This window comes from Alosa pseudoharengus, unplaced genomic scaffold, assembly GCF_046254945.1.
Source record: "Alosa pseudoharengus isolate Yale_2024_CS ecotype anadromous, Long Island Sound unplaced genomic scaffold, YU_APseudo_1.1 YU_APseudo_1.1_scf_12, whole genome shotgun sequence".
Taxonomy (NCBI): domain Eukaryota; kingdom Metazoa; phylum Chordata; class Actinopteri; order Clupeiformes; family Clupeidae; genus Alosa; species Alosa pseudoharengus.
The window spans coordinates 9,016,112-9,030,766 of NW_027468587.1; the positions used below are offsets into that span (position 1 = coordinate 9,016,112).

Consider the following 14,655-nt stretch of genomic DNA (forward strand, 5'->3'; position numbering starts at 1 on the left):
AGCTGAACTCGTTCGTTCTTAGTAATGGCAGCGCCCATGCAATAGCATTGAGGCCTTAGCTAAGAGCTATCTAACCTATTCTGCGGTTTTTCAGTGGTTGCGCAAATGTCTGAAGTTTAACTGATAATCGTTATGTGTAATCGTATATAGTATGTGGACTTCTGTTGAGTTGTATTTTAAATATTGTTTTCGGTAATGTAGCCGGCGTTATCTAGCTGACTTACTATATGCCTGGACATGTTGCGGGAAGCTAATATGAGCTATCCTAGCATGGTCTAATGTTGGGGCTTCACGTGAACATTAGCCACAGAATGAGCATGTGGTGTGAACTATCAACGTTTGCGATCTAGGGACATTCAGGTTGAGGGGGGTCTATACATTTTCTACTGATTATTCCATGAAAGAAAGTTGAATCGCGTTAACATCTTGTAAAGTAAAGGACATGGTGTCAAAACGACTGCGGCGTGTGTGGATAACTCGTGTTACCCGAGCCATTTCATGCGGCTAAGGAGATTGTTGGCCAGTGTTGAGATTGTTTAATGTTAAACAACTCTCATTTGGGTACGTTATATTACAACGTTATTGTTGAGTTAGTGGAAGGCCAAAGACCAAACTCCCCTAACTATCATACCGTGAATTAGTCAGTGAACCTGATGGATCGTATGGCAAGTCACGTAGTTGTTGATTTGAATGGTCGCATGAATCGCAACGTTATGAGATGATAATCTTTACTATTTTGCTCACCAATTCAGATGCCAGGCGTCACAGTGAAAGACGTTAACCAGCAAGAGTTCGTCCGCGCTCTGGCGGCCTTCCTAAAAAAGTAAGTAAAATACATGGATGGCATATTGACTTAATGGGTGTACATATGAAGGAGGTCTTGCCCTGAGATGATGCACAAGGGGTCAATAATGAAATGTTTTACAATCTATCACAATGACTTCAAATGGAATCATTATTAGTTTCCTGTTTGGTATTAAAGCGATATGGAAGCTTGGAAGACCTGTGTTGACACAACCGTTTTTTTCCTCTCCCATCAGGTCAGGAAAGGTTAAGGTGCCTGACTGGGTGGACATTGTTAAACTGGCCCGCTTCAAGGAGCTGGCTCCCGTGGATGATAACTGGTTTTACATTAGAGCTGGTAAGTAAATAACTTCTGAGCCACTGATCAAATCTAAAGGCATAGTTTTCATTCCTGCTGAGGAACCAAAACATAGCATTGGTAGGTGACATAACAGCAGCCATTAGACAGTCTTATTTTTCTCAAGGGAGCGAGATTATTGTGTTGTGTAGTTCTGAAATGATGCATTTGGGTTTAGTGGATGTCATTTCTGTGTGTGTGTACACGCCTAAAACATTACATTTGATTATTTCACTCGGTGAAGGACTGAATGACCAGTGAACTTGGGTTCTCTACCATTTTGGAGCATAGTTTTTATATTAAGTTTTATATTAGTTAGTTATATTAGTTAGTTTAGTTACTAGTTTAGTTAGTAAAATTAGTTATATTAGTTAGTTTTCTATTATATTTTAGGTGTTACAACTAATTATTTATATATATATAGTGTTAGTTTCCATGTTACTCTGTAAGTAATTCCAGTTCCCTTCTGTTCCCAGAATGTAATGTTTATTAAGTGTCCTCTCGTACACTGGTGCAGATGTCTCACTTTGTATCCTTGTGTCTATCTGCCCACAGCATCCACAGCACGTCACTTGTACCTGCGCGGTGGCGTCGGTGTGCTTTCCATGACCAAGATCTACGGCGGCCGCAAGAGGAACGGCGTCTGCCCGTCCCACTTCAGCCGGGGCTCCAAGAACGTGGCACGCAAAGTGCTGCAGTCCCTCGAGTCTCTCAAGATGGTGGAGAAGGACCCCAACGGGTAAGCACGCTGCTTCAGCATTGCATCGGTTTCCTTTTAGCCGAGGCGTCATTGGTCATCATTACCTGCGTGGGGGAAAGCCTGACTGCAGCCCAAATGTTTAGAGCATTTGCCAGGGAATGTAAATCATTACTCCATTAGGTAGTCCACAGGACAATTAAGCACATTAATGTGATCGTAATTTCTTATAACACGCTTTATGTCAAGCGCAAATCTGTAGGAGGATTTGCCATCAGGCCATTAGGCCTAGAGTTGATGGCTCAGACGAGCAATTGTTGTCTGAGTCCCAAAGCGTTATATATATATATAAAGTCATACCCTGTAGAGACACTAGACCTGGATGTCAGTCAGACAGCTGGTGGGTGTGTTGCTGGCCATACGGCCGAGCCTATACTCTCCTAATGCCCACTGGAGTGCAGCGCGCCACACAAGCTGCTGCCCGCACCGGCTGCCTCCGCCCTGTCGAAATCAGAGGATCTGAGTTTGATGCGGCTGGCTAGTTTGTCCCCTTCAGCGGTTTCAGTGACTGGAATTGGAAGGAATGAGCAGATGCTGTATCTCCAGTTGTTATTCTCCGGGCAGGGAATTGTGTGTGTGGGTGTGTAATGATTGATTTATCAGCTCAGTGGAATACACCCCTACCACAATCATTCTCTAACTTCTGTCTATCATTTTTCTCTTTCCAGTGGCCGCAGACTGACCTCCCAGGGCACCAGAGACTTGGACCGCATTGCTGGCCAGGTGAGCATGTTTATTGCTATGGTCGACACCGTGACTCCTTCTGCAGTTAAATCACGTCATTTTGTGATAACAAGATCCTAGACCCCACCTCAACAATCAGTTAAAGCGACTGTCAATCAGCTTAAATCCGCTGCATGCTATTCGAACATTTGATCTAGACTGGGAGGTTTAAAGGGGAAATCCGACAACTCGAGACACGGATCTATGTGAAAAATCGCCGTTTTTTTCCCCTTTAAGGACCAAACCTGTGGGTCCATGCAGTTGTATTTGTTTCCCCATCACACGTCTTCATATCTTAATTATCCAAATAGAAGTATTTGTCCATGTGGTAGGGAGAGTATGGTGGGAGTTTAAAAGCCACATTTGTTTGTTCTAGATGTACTGCAGAGCATCAAGTCACTAGGTACTGGGTAAATAATAAAGTGTTGCAGACACGCTCCACATTTTGGGGACTTGTTCCTGTTAAGAATAAGGAACTGAAGTTGGATTTTTAATTTTCATTTCTAAATCTGTGAACTGAAGGGTAAAATCTCATTGCCATATCCAGCATGCTCCTGGAGGATAAGCACGGTTTGCATGTACTACTGGTTAAGTCTCATCAGCAAGTTGTTGGGTTGGCAGCTCCCTCTGAGTTAGGGCCAAGCAGCATGCAAGCAATCCCATCTTCGATATGCCAGCAAGCCCAACATGCCAGAGCGGTGTTCGGCACACGTCTCCCAAACTGCCTGTGAAATGCAATTTCAGCCCAGTCGTATCCTTAACATGATTGGAGGGGTTATCCACCCGCGGTATACGCGGCTGTGTTTGATTCAAAGACGGCGGTGTGATTTTTTGTGTAGAGAACAGGGAGCCGGATCCCCCACCACCCACCCCTGCGGCGCCCTCATCGCTGCCAGTCTCTCTGCCACCCCTCGCAGCGGCAGGCTCCGGGGCGAAGGAAGTAAACAAACCGATTGAATTTCATGGTGGCTGATCAGCCGTATGCCGTTGTTTTATTCCGCCTGGTCCTCATAATGAGCTGAATTTAGATGAGCTAACCTGATTTCGCCTTTGTCGCTGCCACAAAAGGGCCTCGGCCACCGCCTGCTAAGCCACCATTAGTTGGCGGTTATACTAGGACTAAGTGGTGTATCGGTATTACAAATTATACAAGTACGTTTTAGGTGTGTGTGTGCACAAACACACACAGGGACGATACTGTGATGCAATATGCTTTATTGTGTATGACTTATGGTCATATTTATTAATTGGTACAATTAAAGCTGTTTACTCCTGTCCCCCCAAGTTTATAGAAAGTAGGCAGCTCTTTTATAGCTTCTCCCCCACCCATTCTGTGTCTGCATTCAAACCCCTTGACATACACGTGGCATTGAATTAAAACGGAACTTTTTAGCCCATTTCATTTAAAGTACCAATGTATATTGCATGTCATCGTTCAACCTAAAAATATCGGGATTGTTTTTTTGATCCATGTTGCCTAGCCCTGACCCGTTCCAGCGCACACACGCGCGCATACTCTCTCAATCTGAGCGTGTCTTCTCATCGAAAAAGTGTCTCGGTTAGAAATGTGTGTATCCTTATTTGCCAGCCTAATGATGCGGCTGCCTGCGGAGCCTTGTGCTCTCTGAATATTAAACTATGGCATTATTAAAAATAACTTGGCCTGCACCTCTTATCTCTGTGCCTTTTCTCACCTTGTGGCGCTAGTGTTCACTCATATTAACATTCTTTTTTTTTCTCCCTCTCTCTCCCTCTCTCTCCCGTCTCCTGTTTGCTTTCCACTCCAGGTTTCAGCTGCAAGCAAGAAGATATAAAATAAAATCACTTTTTTGAGAAACTTGACTCTGTCTCTGCCTCATGTCTGTACTTGATTAGTGTGTTTTGTGCCTACTGACACTTGCTGTGCTCTCCTCTGGAGACGACCTGCGCCCTGGTGCTATTTCTCCCCTCCGTTCCAGAATTGGCTCCAAAAAGGCTTTTCTGGCAGTTAATTAAATTTGCTTCAGTTTAAAATAGACCGCCCAGGTTGGTAAACACACACTTGCAGCATGCACCCCGGTGTGGGCACGGATGGGTTTGGAGTTCCTAGGCATCTTACACAGCCTGTCTCTGAGCTGCTCAAGAGCTCCCCTCAGTGGTCGGTAAGAAGACCACCACCTTTTAACTTGATTAGGCTGGAGACTATGTTTGACGTTGAGTGCTTTCTCAAGCGAGTCTTGTAATTAGTGTCTGAATTGGCTGTGGCAACACATCAATTTTTCCCATATAGTTTTTTGCCTGACTTGGTGTTAGTTTTTAAAATGTTTGAGATTGGAAGCCTGTTCTTGGTGTTGCAAAACGACTTCTTGGCGTTGGTTGGAGTTCGAAGTGAATGATGGTGAAGATATCTGTGGTGCAAGCTAGTAGACTAGATGGAAACTGGGTTACCTCTTACGCTGGATATAATCCACTGAACAGCGGCTCTTCTGAACGGCTAAAATGAAGGCCCTCTATTGCCAGCATTAGTGATGTTGCGTGGAAGCAAAGCCCTTATAGGCAAGTCCTCCCACTCGGTGGCCATCTTGGTAGATAAATAGATACTTTATTGATCCCCAGGGGAAATTCAAGGTCTCAGTAGCATACAGACACACATTCACTAACAGCAGAAAAAGTAATTAAAAGTACATAATATAAAAACACAACTAAGCAATAAGGACAAGATAAAGAATATACTAAAATACAAATTATACTAACACAATCTAAATCGATTCTAAAAACAGTATCCACAGTGGTGATTAATCAATCAAGAGGTGCTTGCAATGACTGAGACAGGGACTGAGCCTGTGATTCTGTAAGGTAAGGTGCTCTGTGTGAGAGTGTCACGGTGATGGTGCAATGCTGATATTGTTCATGGTAACACTGGGCAGTTATTGGGCAGCTTTTTTTTTTAATGTTCAAACATTTTTTTAATGTTCAAATGAATGGGGGGGAATTGTGCAACTGACAGGTTGCCGTTACGAGCTAACCCCATGCATTTCTATGGAGGTTTCTTTGAGTATTGTCTTCATTAGAAAATCTGATGGAAGTCATGAGATGATGGAACCGTCGATGTTCAATAAAAGTACATCCATGACTGCCGTATACATATAAATGTGTCTGGGTGAGGTTTGGTTGCCATGGCTAAATAAAACTGGTGGTGTGGTAACACTGGTTTGGTGTGGCAGCCTCAATCTCCCATCATGAATAGAAACAGTGGAACCCTTCTCCAATCCAAGATGCAGTACTCCTTGCTTTACAAACTACTGTGTTTATTGCCTGTATTTATGACCCAGCGGTGGCCAGTCTACATGGTCATGGCTGGTGAAGTTCATTGCTCCATGTCTAGTGTTCTACCCACATCTGCTACAACTACCTCGGCCAGCAGAGGGCAGTAGAACTCAGTGTAAAACACCACCCATGCCCACAAGGCATTGAAGGAAAACTGAGCACAAATCCTTGAAATTAATTAAAAAATTCCATTTGAAATGTTTGCCCAGAAGGATTTGTGGAAATAGTTGTAAATTCATAATGTATGAACACTACTTGGACTTGAGTCAAATAAGCAGTAAATCTTGCAATTTGTTGTCAACATGTAATTAATAAATGCCAAAAAGTGGCAAATGTTAATGTTTACGCAAAAAAGGGAGTTTTCCTTCCAGCACATTTAATAGCAGAGCTATTTGGCTTGTGGCAGTGTATGTATGTAACATGGGTTATATTCTGTAAAGGAATAATTCCATAGTTTCTGAATAACTGCACAGAATAAACCTTAAATGTTTTTTGCATGTTTAACTTTGATAGTTGAGATATTACTCTGCTAAGCAAGCACGGATATCTTAAGCAGATTACTGCCTAAGCCATGGGTGTGGTGTGTCTGCAAAAAGGCAGCACAGTGTGTTACACAGCGGATCTAGCATATAATAATACACAGGAGCACGGTTATCAAGCGTACTCTTTTCTGCATGTTATAATTAGTTCGTTGTGTGGGCTACATTTGTCTTTGAATTCGTTTGTTGTGGTGGTGAGAACAGAAACTGTCTTTCCCCTCTGCCTCTATTAGTGTTTATCCTGAGCCGCCTGTCTGCGTGTGTGTCTGTGTGCGTGTGTGTGTGTGTGTTTACACGTCTGTTTAGTTTTATTTGTGCATTAGCTGTGGTGTTTGCATGGCGCTGTGTACATCCCTGATCTTCGGAAACAAAGCTGCATGTGTTTGCCCATCTCTCACCCACAGCCTGTCTGCGTTTGGCTCCTGTTTGTGTTTGTGTGTGTGTGTGTGTCTTTGTGTGTGTGTGTTTGTGCTTTTGCAGTCCCCTCTGCCGTGCCAGCGTATTTATTCACACGGATGAGTGTACCAACACCTCCACAGCTTTATGCCGCTGTCAGTCAGAGCTCTCCACACTTCATCACTCGTTTTTCCACCTCTCCCAGGATATTAATCTGTAGCTCTTAATTTTCATTTTCTCCCCTGCCTGCGCTCCACTCCTTTTTTCATCCTCCCTTTTTTTGGGAAGACCAGCTGTTATGGAACACCTGAGCCCCTCCTCCTATACAGCCCTTCCCCCCCCTCTCTCTCTCTCTCTCTTTTTCTCTCTCTCTCTATCTCTCTCTCTTTCTCTCTCCCTGTTTTTTTCCTCAGGCCTGTAATTTGGAGGAGAGGGAGAAAGACAAACACTGCTTTGAGTGATTGAGGACTATGTGTGGAATGCTGGCTGTTTGTTCACTTGCTACTCCTGGGACTGTGCAAGGGCTTGATCTCTCTCTCTCTCTCTTTCTCTCTATCTCTCTCTCTTCAATCTCCTTCTCAGCTTTCTCTGTGTCTCTTTCTGAGTGGCAGATGCTCTATCATTGTCCTTGGTGCCCATGGTTGGAGATCAGTAAACAGGGGAGCTTAGCGTGGCTGAGATGCCACCTGAGCAGTTAACTCCCATGAGCTCTCTGCAGAGAGTCCCAGCCTGCCTCTGCTGAGCACTAATTATGGTCCTCAGGAATGCCGCAGCTTGTTTCTCCTGCACCAAGTCGCTGACGTGGGCGTCGTGCTGTGTGTGGGCTAGCCTGCGCTTTTAGCCTTATAGCATTTGTATAGTGATGCTTTTAAAAAAAAACCAACCTGGCCCAATAGGCAACCTGCTCCGGGAAATGTCTTCGTTAAGGGAGCGGAATAAAGGCGTAATTCTGAGGTGCAGGTGCAGGGAGCAGCTGTCTTATCACGTTGATTGTCTCGTCTTCTGCGTTTGTTTCCTTTTTTGTGCCTCACAACAATCTGGAGGAGGTCTGCCTTCCACTAAAATAGCAGCACTATCAGAAGGGTTCCCAGCATCTGCTACGTAAATGCACACACACACACACACACACACACACACACACACACACACACACACACACACACACACACACACACACACACACACACACCCCCCCATGTTCCCTGCCCCTCTCCCGGAGAGGAGCAGCGAGTTCCCACCACGGCTGGGTCAGGACCACAGGGGCCCAGTGGCCTGACGGCCGTCCACTACACACGAATACTTGGCCAGATTAGGATAAGATCTTGCCTCGCCTGCCAGGAGCACAAAGCTTTCCCATAAAGTGCTGCTGCTGTTCGCCCCACTCCACCTCGAGAACCTTCCCCCATCCACCCACACACACACACACACACACACTGTTTTAAGCTTAACTTTTCCAGGACTCGTCCACTAACGGGCCTCCCCTCACGCCCACCACAAGCCCACTCTGCCTCCCGTTGCTGGTACTCCTAAAAACAATGTCAGTGGTTTGTTTGTAAATATTATATCCAGGCTGTCTCTGCTGCAGTTCAAACTCCGCACGGTCACATGTTGGGATTGTGAACTGTGCTGTGAGCGTGCATTGTTTTTGTTTCGTTATGTTTGTGATTACCCTGAGAACTAAAATCAAATTGCAAAGTGTGTGTGTGTGTGTGTGTTTGTTTGTCTGTGTGTCTGTCTGCATGCGTGTGTGCGTGCGTGCGTGCGTGTGTTTTGTGATGTGTGTTGCACATGTCTCTGTGTGTGTGTGTGTGTGTCTGTCTGCATGTGTGCGTGTGTTTTGTGTTGCACATGTCTCTCTCTCGCTGTGTGTGTGTACGTGTGTGCATGTGTGTGTGCGATGTGTTCAGATAGAATCTGATCTATGCTCAGCCTCTAATCTGTCTGTCAGACCCTGTTTGTGTTTCGAGGCAGGTGGAGTTAAGTCCTGGTGCGTGTGTTTACATCTCACTGTGTGTGTGTGTGTGTGTGTGTGTGTGTGTGTGTGTGTGTGTGTGTGTGTGTGTGTGTGTGTGTGTGTGTGTGTGTGTGTGGAGTCGGAGTGTCTCTGTCCGTGTGTGTGGCTCAGCAGTTTAATGTGTGTGTGTGTGCTTGCTTGCCTGCGTGTGTGTGTGTGTGTGTGTGTGTGCATGTGTGTGTGTGTGTGTGTGTGTGCATGTGTGTGTGTGTGTTGTTTTTGCTCAAGAGCCTTTGCCCTCCCACATCCCCACACCTGTCATGGAGGGCAGGGGAGGACAGGAAACAGATGCACCAGTTACAAAGACTGGCACGAGGTGTGTGTGTGTGTGTGTGTGTGTGTGTGTGTGTGTGTGTGTGTGTGGCACGAGGTGTGTGCTTGAGTATGTGTGTTAGTGTGTCTGGCTGGCTGTGTGTGCGTGTGTGTGTTTTGGGGAAATGGTACATGATCTGGGTTCATTAGGTTCCAGACGCACTTATGTCAAACACATGCACCTGTCTGTCGGTGAAAAGCACCACATTGAACTAGACAGACCAACAGATGCACTGTCTCTCTCTCGCTATGTGTGTGGTGTGTGTCTGTGTGTTATCTTTGTCTGTGTGTATACGTCTGTGTTTGTCTGACTCTCTGTATCTATACATGTGTATTTAAGCATGACTAAGTTTGTGTGTGTGTATTTGTTTGAGTTTCTGAAAATCACTTGAATGAGCCGAAAGCGATATTGATTTGCCTGTGTACTTTTATCTCGCCCTGTCCAAAACACATGTGCGTGTCTGACTCGACTAGCGCACAGATTAGAGACAGATGATTAAGTAGTCCTGCATCCTCTCTGGAGCGATCAGAAAACGCAAATGATTTTTTACCTCAGGCTGTACTTCGACCTCTCTCCCTCTTTTTGTTTTTCTCTCTCATTCTCTCCCTCTCTCCCTTGTTTACTTCTTTTCAATCTTTCAGACTGATTGCAGGGAAGTCAACAGCAACAGATTTGCCAGACTGTGAACTAATGAGTCATTGGGAGGGGAAGTGGGAGGAATATTTTTTTATTATTATTATTATTTTAGGCTTACAATTCATCCCTGGTTTATTCCCGAGAATCTTGCAAAAATGCATGCCACACATGAAAGGAGGCTTTTGTCACAAGAAATGGAACGCAGTTCTTTTCACATATGAGACACTTGTGGTTTTTAGGATACTTGACTTGTCTGTACATTGGTTATATCCTGTGCTTTGAACTATAAACCAGTTCATAGGCCGGAAACTGATTTCTAGAGCAAGAAAAAGAAAAACGCAGTGCTGCCTACTCAATAGATTAACCAATTTATTGATGAGCTGGTGTTTTGGTCAGTCAGACAGAGTGGAAACTGATGGAAACTTCCTCAGAGTGGAAACTGGTGGAAGCTGATCTTAAATATGTCAATGGTGCATGGGCGTTGCCCATCAAAATATACATGGACGGATTATGAACTTTCGGGCCCCTGGGCCCAGATGTATTAAGGACCCCCCACTAATTGTCGCATATGTGGGAGGGGGGGTTTGGGGGTCCTCCCCCAGAATTTTTTTAATTTGTTTGATGTGATTTCCTGCATTCTGGTGCATTTTGGGGATGGCCAATACTAAATCTAATCAGATTCATAGCCTACATCCTAATGTGTTGATATTGAGGTAATGATTCCATGCAAAGGCTTCGGCTTCAGGGCCTCCTGATCCCTTGGACCCCTGGGCCTGGTAGGCCCGTGCAGTAATCCATCCCTGAAACTACCTTTAACATTCCGCCTGTTTGCTACAAGACATTTTCTTCTTCCGACTATGCAATGACAGAGAACCCAAAACAGCATGACCTTCATCATCCCCATGCTTGAAATGTGGAATAGACAATGATGGATGATATAGATACTTTGAATGTTTTGATTTTTGTACTCTGGGTCGGGGTGTGAGTGTGTGTGGGGGGGATTAGGGTATGTGTTTTTGTGTGTACAAATGCACTTATGCATACATTTAATATTTTTCCCCAATGAATGAAAGAATGGATTTCAGACTTGTCTGCGTAACTCCTTGAAATGAATGAATGAATTTTCCTTCGCCCTGTTTGCATCGATATACTGTACATATTTTCTGATCCACATTGCAGACTGAGGAATATTATGTATTATATATATGTTGTTATAATTGTGTACTTCTGCACAGTTGTGCCTCTATTTGTGATGCATTGTTGTACAATTTTCCTGTGCGTTCATGTTCTGTTCATAGCCTGTTGCTATGGCACTGTGGCACTGCACATCACTGGTTGGACCAACATGTGCTGTAGTGCACAACACACCAGTAAAAAAGTCTATTGCAAGAGAAAGAGATTCTCTATGAGTTTTGTGCAGCCTGAACATTGTCTCATTCAGAGCACTATTTGACACCCCCCCCCCCTCCATTCCATCTTCTCCTATTTACCTGCTCTATTTCTGTCAGCATTTCTGCTCATTTTTGTGTGTGTGTGTGTGTGTGTGTTTGTCTGTGTGTGTTTGTCTGTGTGTGTGTGTGTGTCTGTGTGTGTGTGTGTGTGTGTGTGTGTGTGTTTCTTGACGGTTCATTAACAAGTAGAGATGTACAAGTCTGGACAACTTTGAGGGATTTTTTTTGTAAAGGTTTCTGCACTGCAGAATTGGTTTGTTTTCTTTCTCTCAGACAGTGATAGCGTGTTCTCTGCCTGTATTACACTCTACTTTTTTTGTTTGTGTTCTGAATACACGTTTTTCCTGATTTATGCTTTGTTATTGCATCATCATTAATTTGTCATCTTGTTGCCATCACCTGCATCAAACAAAAAATGCAGCTCAGCATAAGAGACTGAGATGAAAGATGGACCTCTTGGAGCTTAGGCTGAGTTTTTCTATTTTGGGGTTGTAATTCCAACACTATTTCACTGGCTTTATTATAGTCTGGAGGTTCTCTAATATATTTAATTTTTTTTATTTGTCACATGGGTGACATCAAATCAAGCAGCTGAATCATCCTGTAAACTATTGCAGCAAAACCATAATTCTTTTAGAGTGTTTATGTAAAACCAAGTGCTTTTGACCTTGGACCCAATGCCAAACCCCATTAGCTCACTTGTTAGCAGAGCAAGCAATCTTTTATTTGGAACAAAAATGTGAAATTCTAAACAGTATTCGTCCGATAACTGCACAACAACACTGACTACAACTGAGCTCTGTCTCTGAGAAAACTGTAGACCTGCAGCCTGGCACCGGCGCCCAGTTTAGCCTTGCTAAAAAGCAAGCACTGCTTATGATAATTAATGACAATTAGCTCATAAGGGGCCTTGAGGGCTTAATGGTGGGTAATTTATGGCGGCGGTAGTGATAAAACGTTGGTGTGCTGATGGGGTGATAGCAGTAAGGGGTAGGCTTCTCACTGCGTGGCTCTGCATGCGCCTCAAGGTAGGGATACCAGAAGCTAACGTTGTGCTAGCGCCTGCCTGCTAGCCCAGGTGTGTGGTAGAGATGGATAGATAGATAGGTAGATAGATAGATAGATAGATAGATAGATAGATAGATAGATAGACAGATAGTTTACTAATCCCCAAGGGAAAATTCAAGATGCATGCGTATGCAGGTATGCAGCATGCGTAGTGTGTAGGGTAATAATGAAGAGCGGGATGTCTGTGTAGAGTTTAGAGGTGGGGGGTGGTCTTGGAGGCTTTGTGTTCAAGTCGTTTATCCTTCACACCTTCTTCTCTATCCCTGTTTTTCTCTCTCCGTCCTCTCCGCCCAGTCATCCACCTTTTCCTCCCTCCTCCCGTTCTCTGACCCCCCTGACCCCGTCCCTGCCTCCCTAGCCTCGAGAGAAATACCTGTGCTAGTCTCTGACCTCTTCTCAATTTTATCCAGCATGTCTCCTGCTTCATATTGTCTGTGACCATTTTCTGCTCTCTAATCTCTCTCTCTCTCTCTCTCTCGCTCTCTCTCTTTGTGTTTTTACAGACATTTTTGTGGCACCTCTCTCCTTTCCTCGAGATTTCACTCGGCTCAGACATGCAGCCTTTGTGAAGGCCTCTGTAGCAGACTGCTTTGGTGTGGTGTGAGGTGAGGGACAGGGCCGTGTGTATTTGAGCTCCTCAGTGTTGGATGAATGGACTACATAGAGCTACCTGTCCCCGCGGGTCAATGGCCCACTGTTCCTGACGCACGTGTGTCCAGCATGAGTCAATGCCCATCTGTCAGGCCCTCTACTGCAACAGGCCGGGAGGCACACAGGGTGTGCAAAGCCCTTAGTGCCACTGAGGGAGTATCTCTCTCTTTCTCTCTCCCTCTCTCTGTTTCTCTCTCTCTCTCTCTGTTTCTTACTCACTCTCTCTTATCCGTTTATTTTAACTCTCTCTCACTCTCTCTGTTTGTTCACTCCATCTCTCACTTACTTTCTCTCTCTACCTCTCTCTCTCTCTCTCTCTTGTTCGTTAATTTTTATCTCTCTCTTGCGCTCGCTCTCTCTCACACACTCTTGTTCGTTCACTCCATCTCTCACTTACTCTCTCTCTCTCTCTCTCTCTCTCTGTGCCCTGTCAGGGACATGTTTATCTTGATGTGTCTTTCTTCGACCTCCTTACTAGTCTCTGTCTCTCTCTATCTCTCCCACGCGTGTCTATCTTCTTATCCTCTCTGGCTATTGCTCTCTCATTTCTCTCTGTCGCCCTCTCCTCCTCCTATCTATCTCATTTGTCCTGCTGGGGACAGGAATAATGTCTTTCTTTATAGCTATCCCCTCTCTCTCTCTCTCTCTCTCTCATTTGTATATCCTTATCTCAGTGTGCGCCCCCTCCTGTCTTTCTCGTCTTTATTCGTCTCCCTCCTCGTTTCTTCTCCTCCCTCTCCCTCTCTCTTCATTTGCTCAGAGAGCAGGATTGTTTTGGCCACCCCACCCCACCCCACCCCACCCGACCCCACCCTCATAAAGACCTTACAGCATGTATTTAATGCCTTTAACTCTGCACCATCCATCCGTCTTTCTCCCGTGTGCCGGACAATTAGTGTTTTCATTGATTAGTCCTTGCGGTTTGGTGATAAATGAATTCGCCCCGCTAAATTCATTAAGGAACCCAGTGGTGCAGCGTCCTGAAAAAGCCCCCATGGTAATCCGGTTAGTTTTCTCCCGCTCCGAGCTGGTCAAACTGTGGGTATCAATCCTGCTGTATTGGTGGTAGCTGCAATATAACACCAGTGTAACATAACAGACATTCAGGATGATATTATGCGGTAGCCCGCGGCGCAAGTAGCACGGTGAGCGTAGAAGGTCACGCTTCCTTGCCTGTGTGATATATATGAATTGTTCTTTTTTATATTTCATCAGAAGGGGGTCTGCTGTTACAACAGCAGCTGTGCCGCTGCCCTGATCTGCCGGATTGCTGATCAGCAGTGAGCCAGTCACTCACAGAATCTCATGAATACCAATTCAAGATAGACAGCCCTCAGGTCGTATAGGAGCTGTGTTTGTGTGTGTGTGTGTGTGTGTTTGTGAGAGTGAGTGCATGTGTGAGAGAGGGGTTCTGGATGTGTGTGGGTGTGTAAACTGCTCTGGAGTCAGAGCTCCAGCAGAAGGAAGGGAGGCGCTGTTGGTTTGGTGAAGCTCATGTGAACTCTTTCATATGCTCCTCTCCTCTGTACATATCTGCTTATTCATTTAAAAGCATAGGGACAGTTTTCAAAGGGACTCTCTCTCTCTCTCTCTCTCTCTCTCTCTCTCTCTCTCTCTCTATCTATCTATCTATCTATCTATCTATCTATCTATATATATA

At 44.9% G+C, this 14,655-nt stretch overlaps 1 protein-coding gene across 1 annotated transcript; it reads left to right on the forward strand.

Annotated features, from left to right (window-relative positions):
• The first annotated feature begins 720 nt into the window (after positions 1 to 720).
• rps19 (ribosomal protein S19) lies at positions 721 to 4,463 on the forward strand. The gene is made up of 5 exons (XM_076280028.1): positions 721 to 823; positions 1,041 to 1,141; positions 1,697 to 1,880; positions 2,567 to 2,621; positions 4,409 to 4,463. Exons 1-5 carry the CDS (start codon positions 753 to 755, stop codon positions 4,433 to 4,435), a joined length of 438 nt encoding a protein of 145 aa, XP_076136143.1. The 5' UTR covers positions 721 to 752; the 3' UTR covers positions 4,436 to 4,463.
• The last annotated feature ends 10,192 nt before the right edge of the window (positions 4,464 to 14,655 follow it).

Excerpts from the sequence above, each read along its gene's own strand:
- rps19 (XM_076280028.1), top strand. The coding sequence starts at position 753 with ATGCCAGGCGTCACAGTGAAAGACGTTAACCAGCAAGAGTTCGTCCGC. Across the intron at positions 824-1,040 it reads CTGGCGGCCTTCCTAAAAAA|GTCAGGAAAGGTTAAGGTGC; the intron begins GTAAGTAAAATA and ends CTCTCCCATCAG. Across the intron at positions 1,881-2,566 it reads GTGGAGAAGGACCCCAACGG|TGGCCGCAGACTGACCTCCC; the intron begins GTAAGCACGCTG and ends TTCTCTTTCCAG.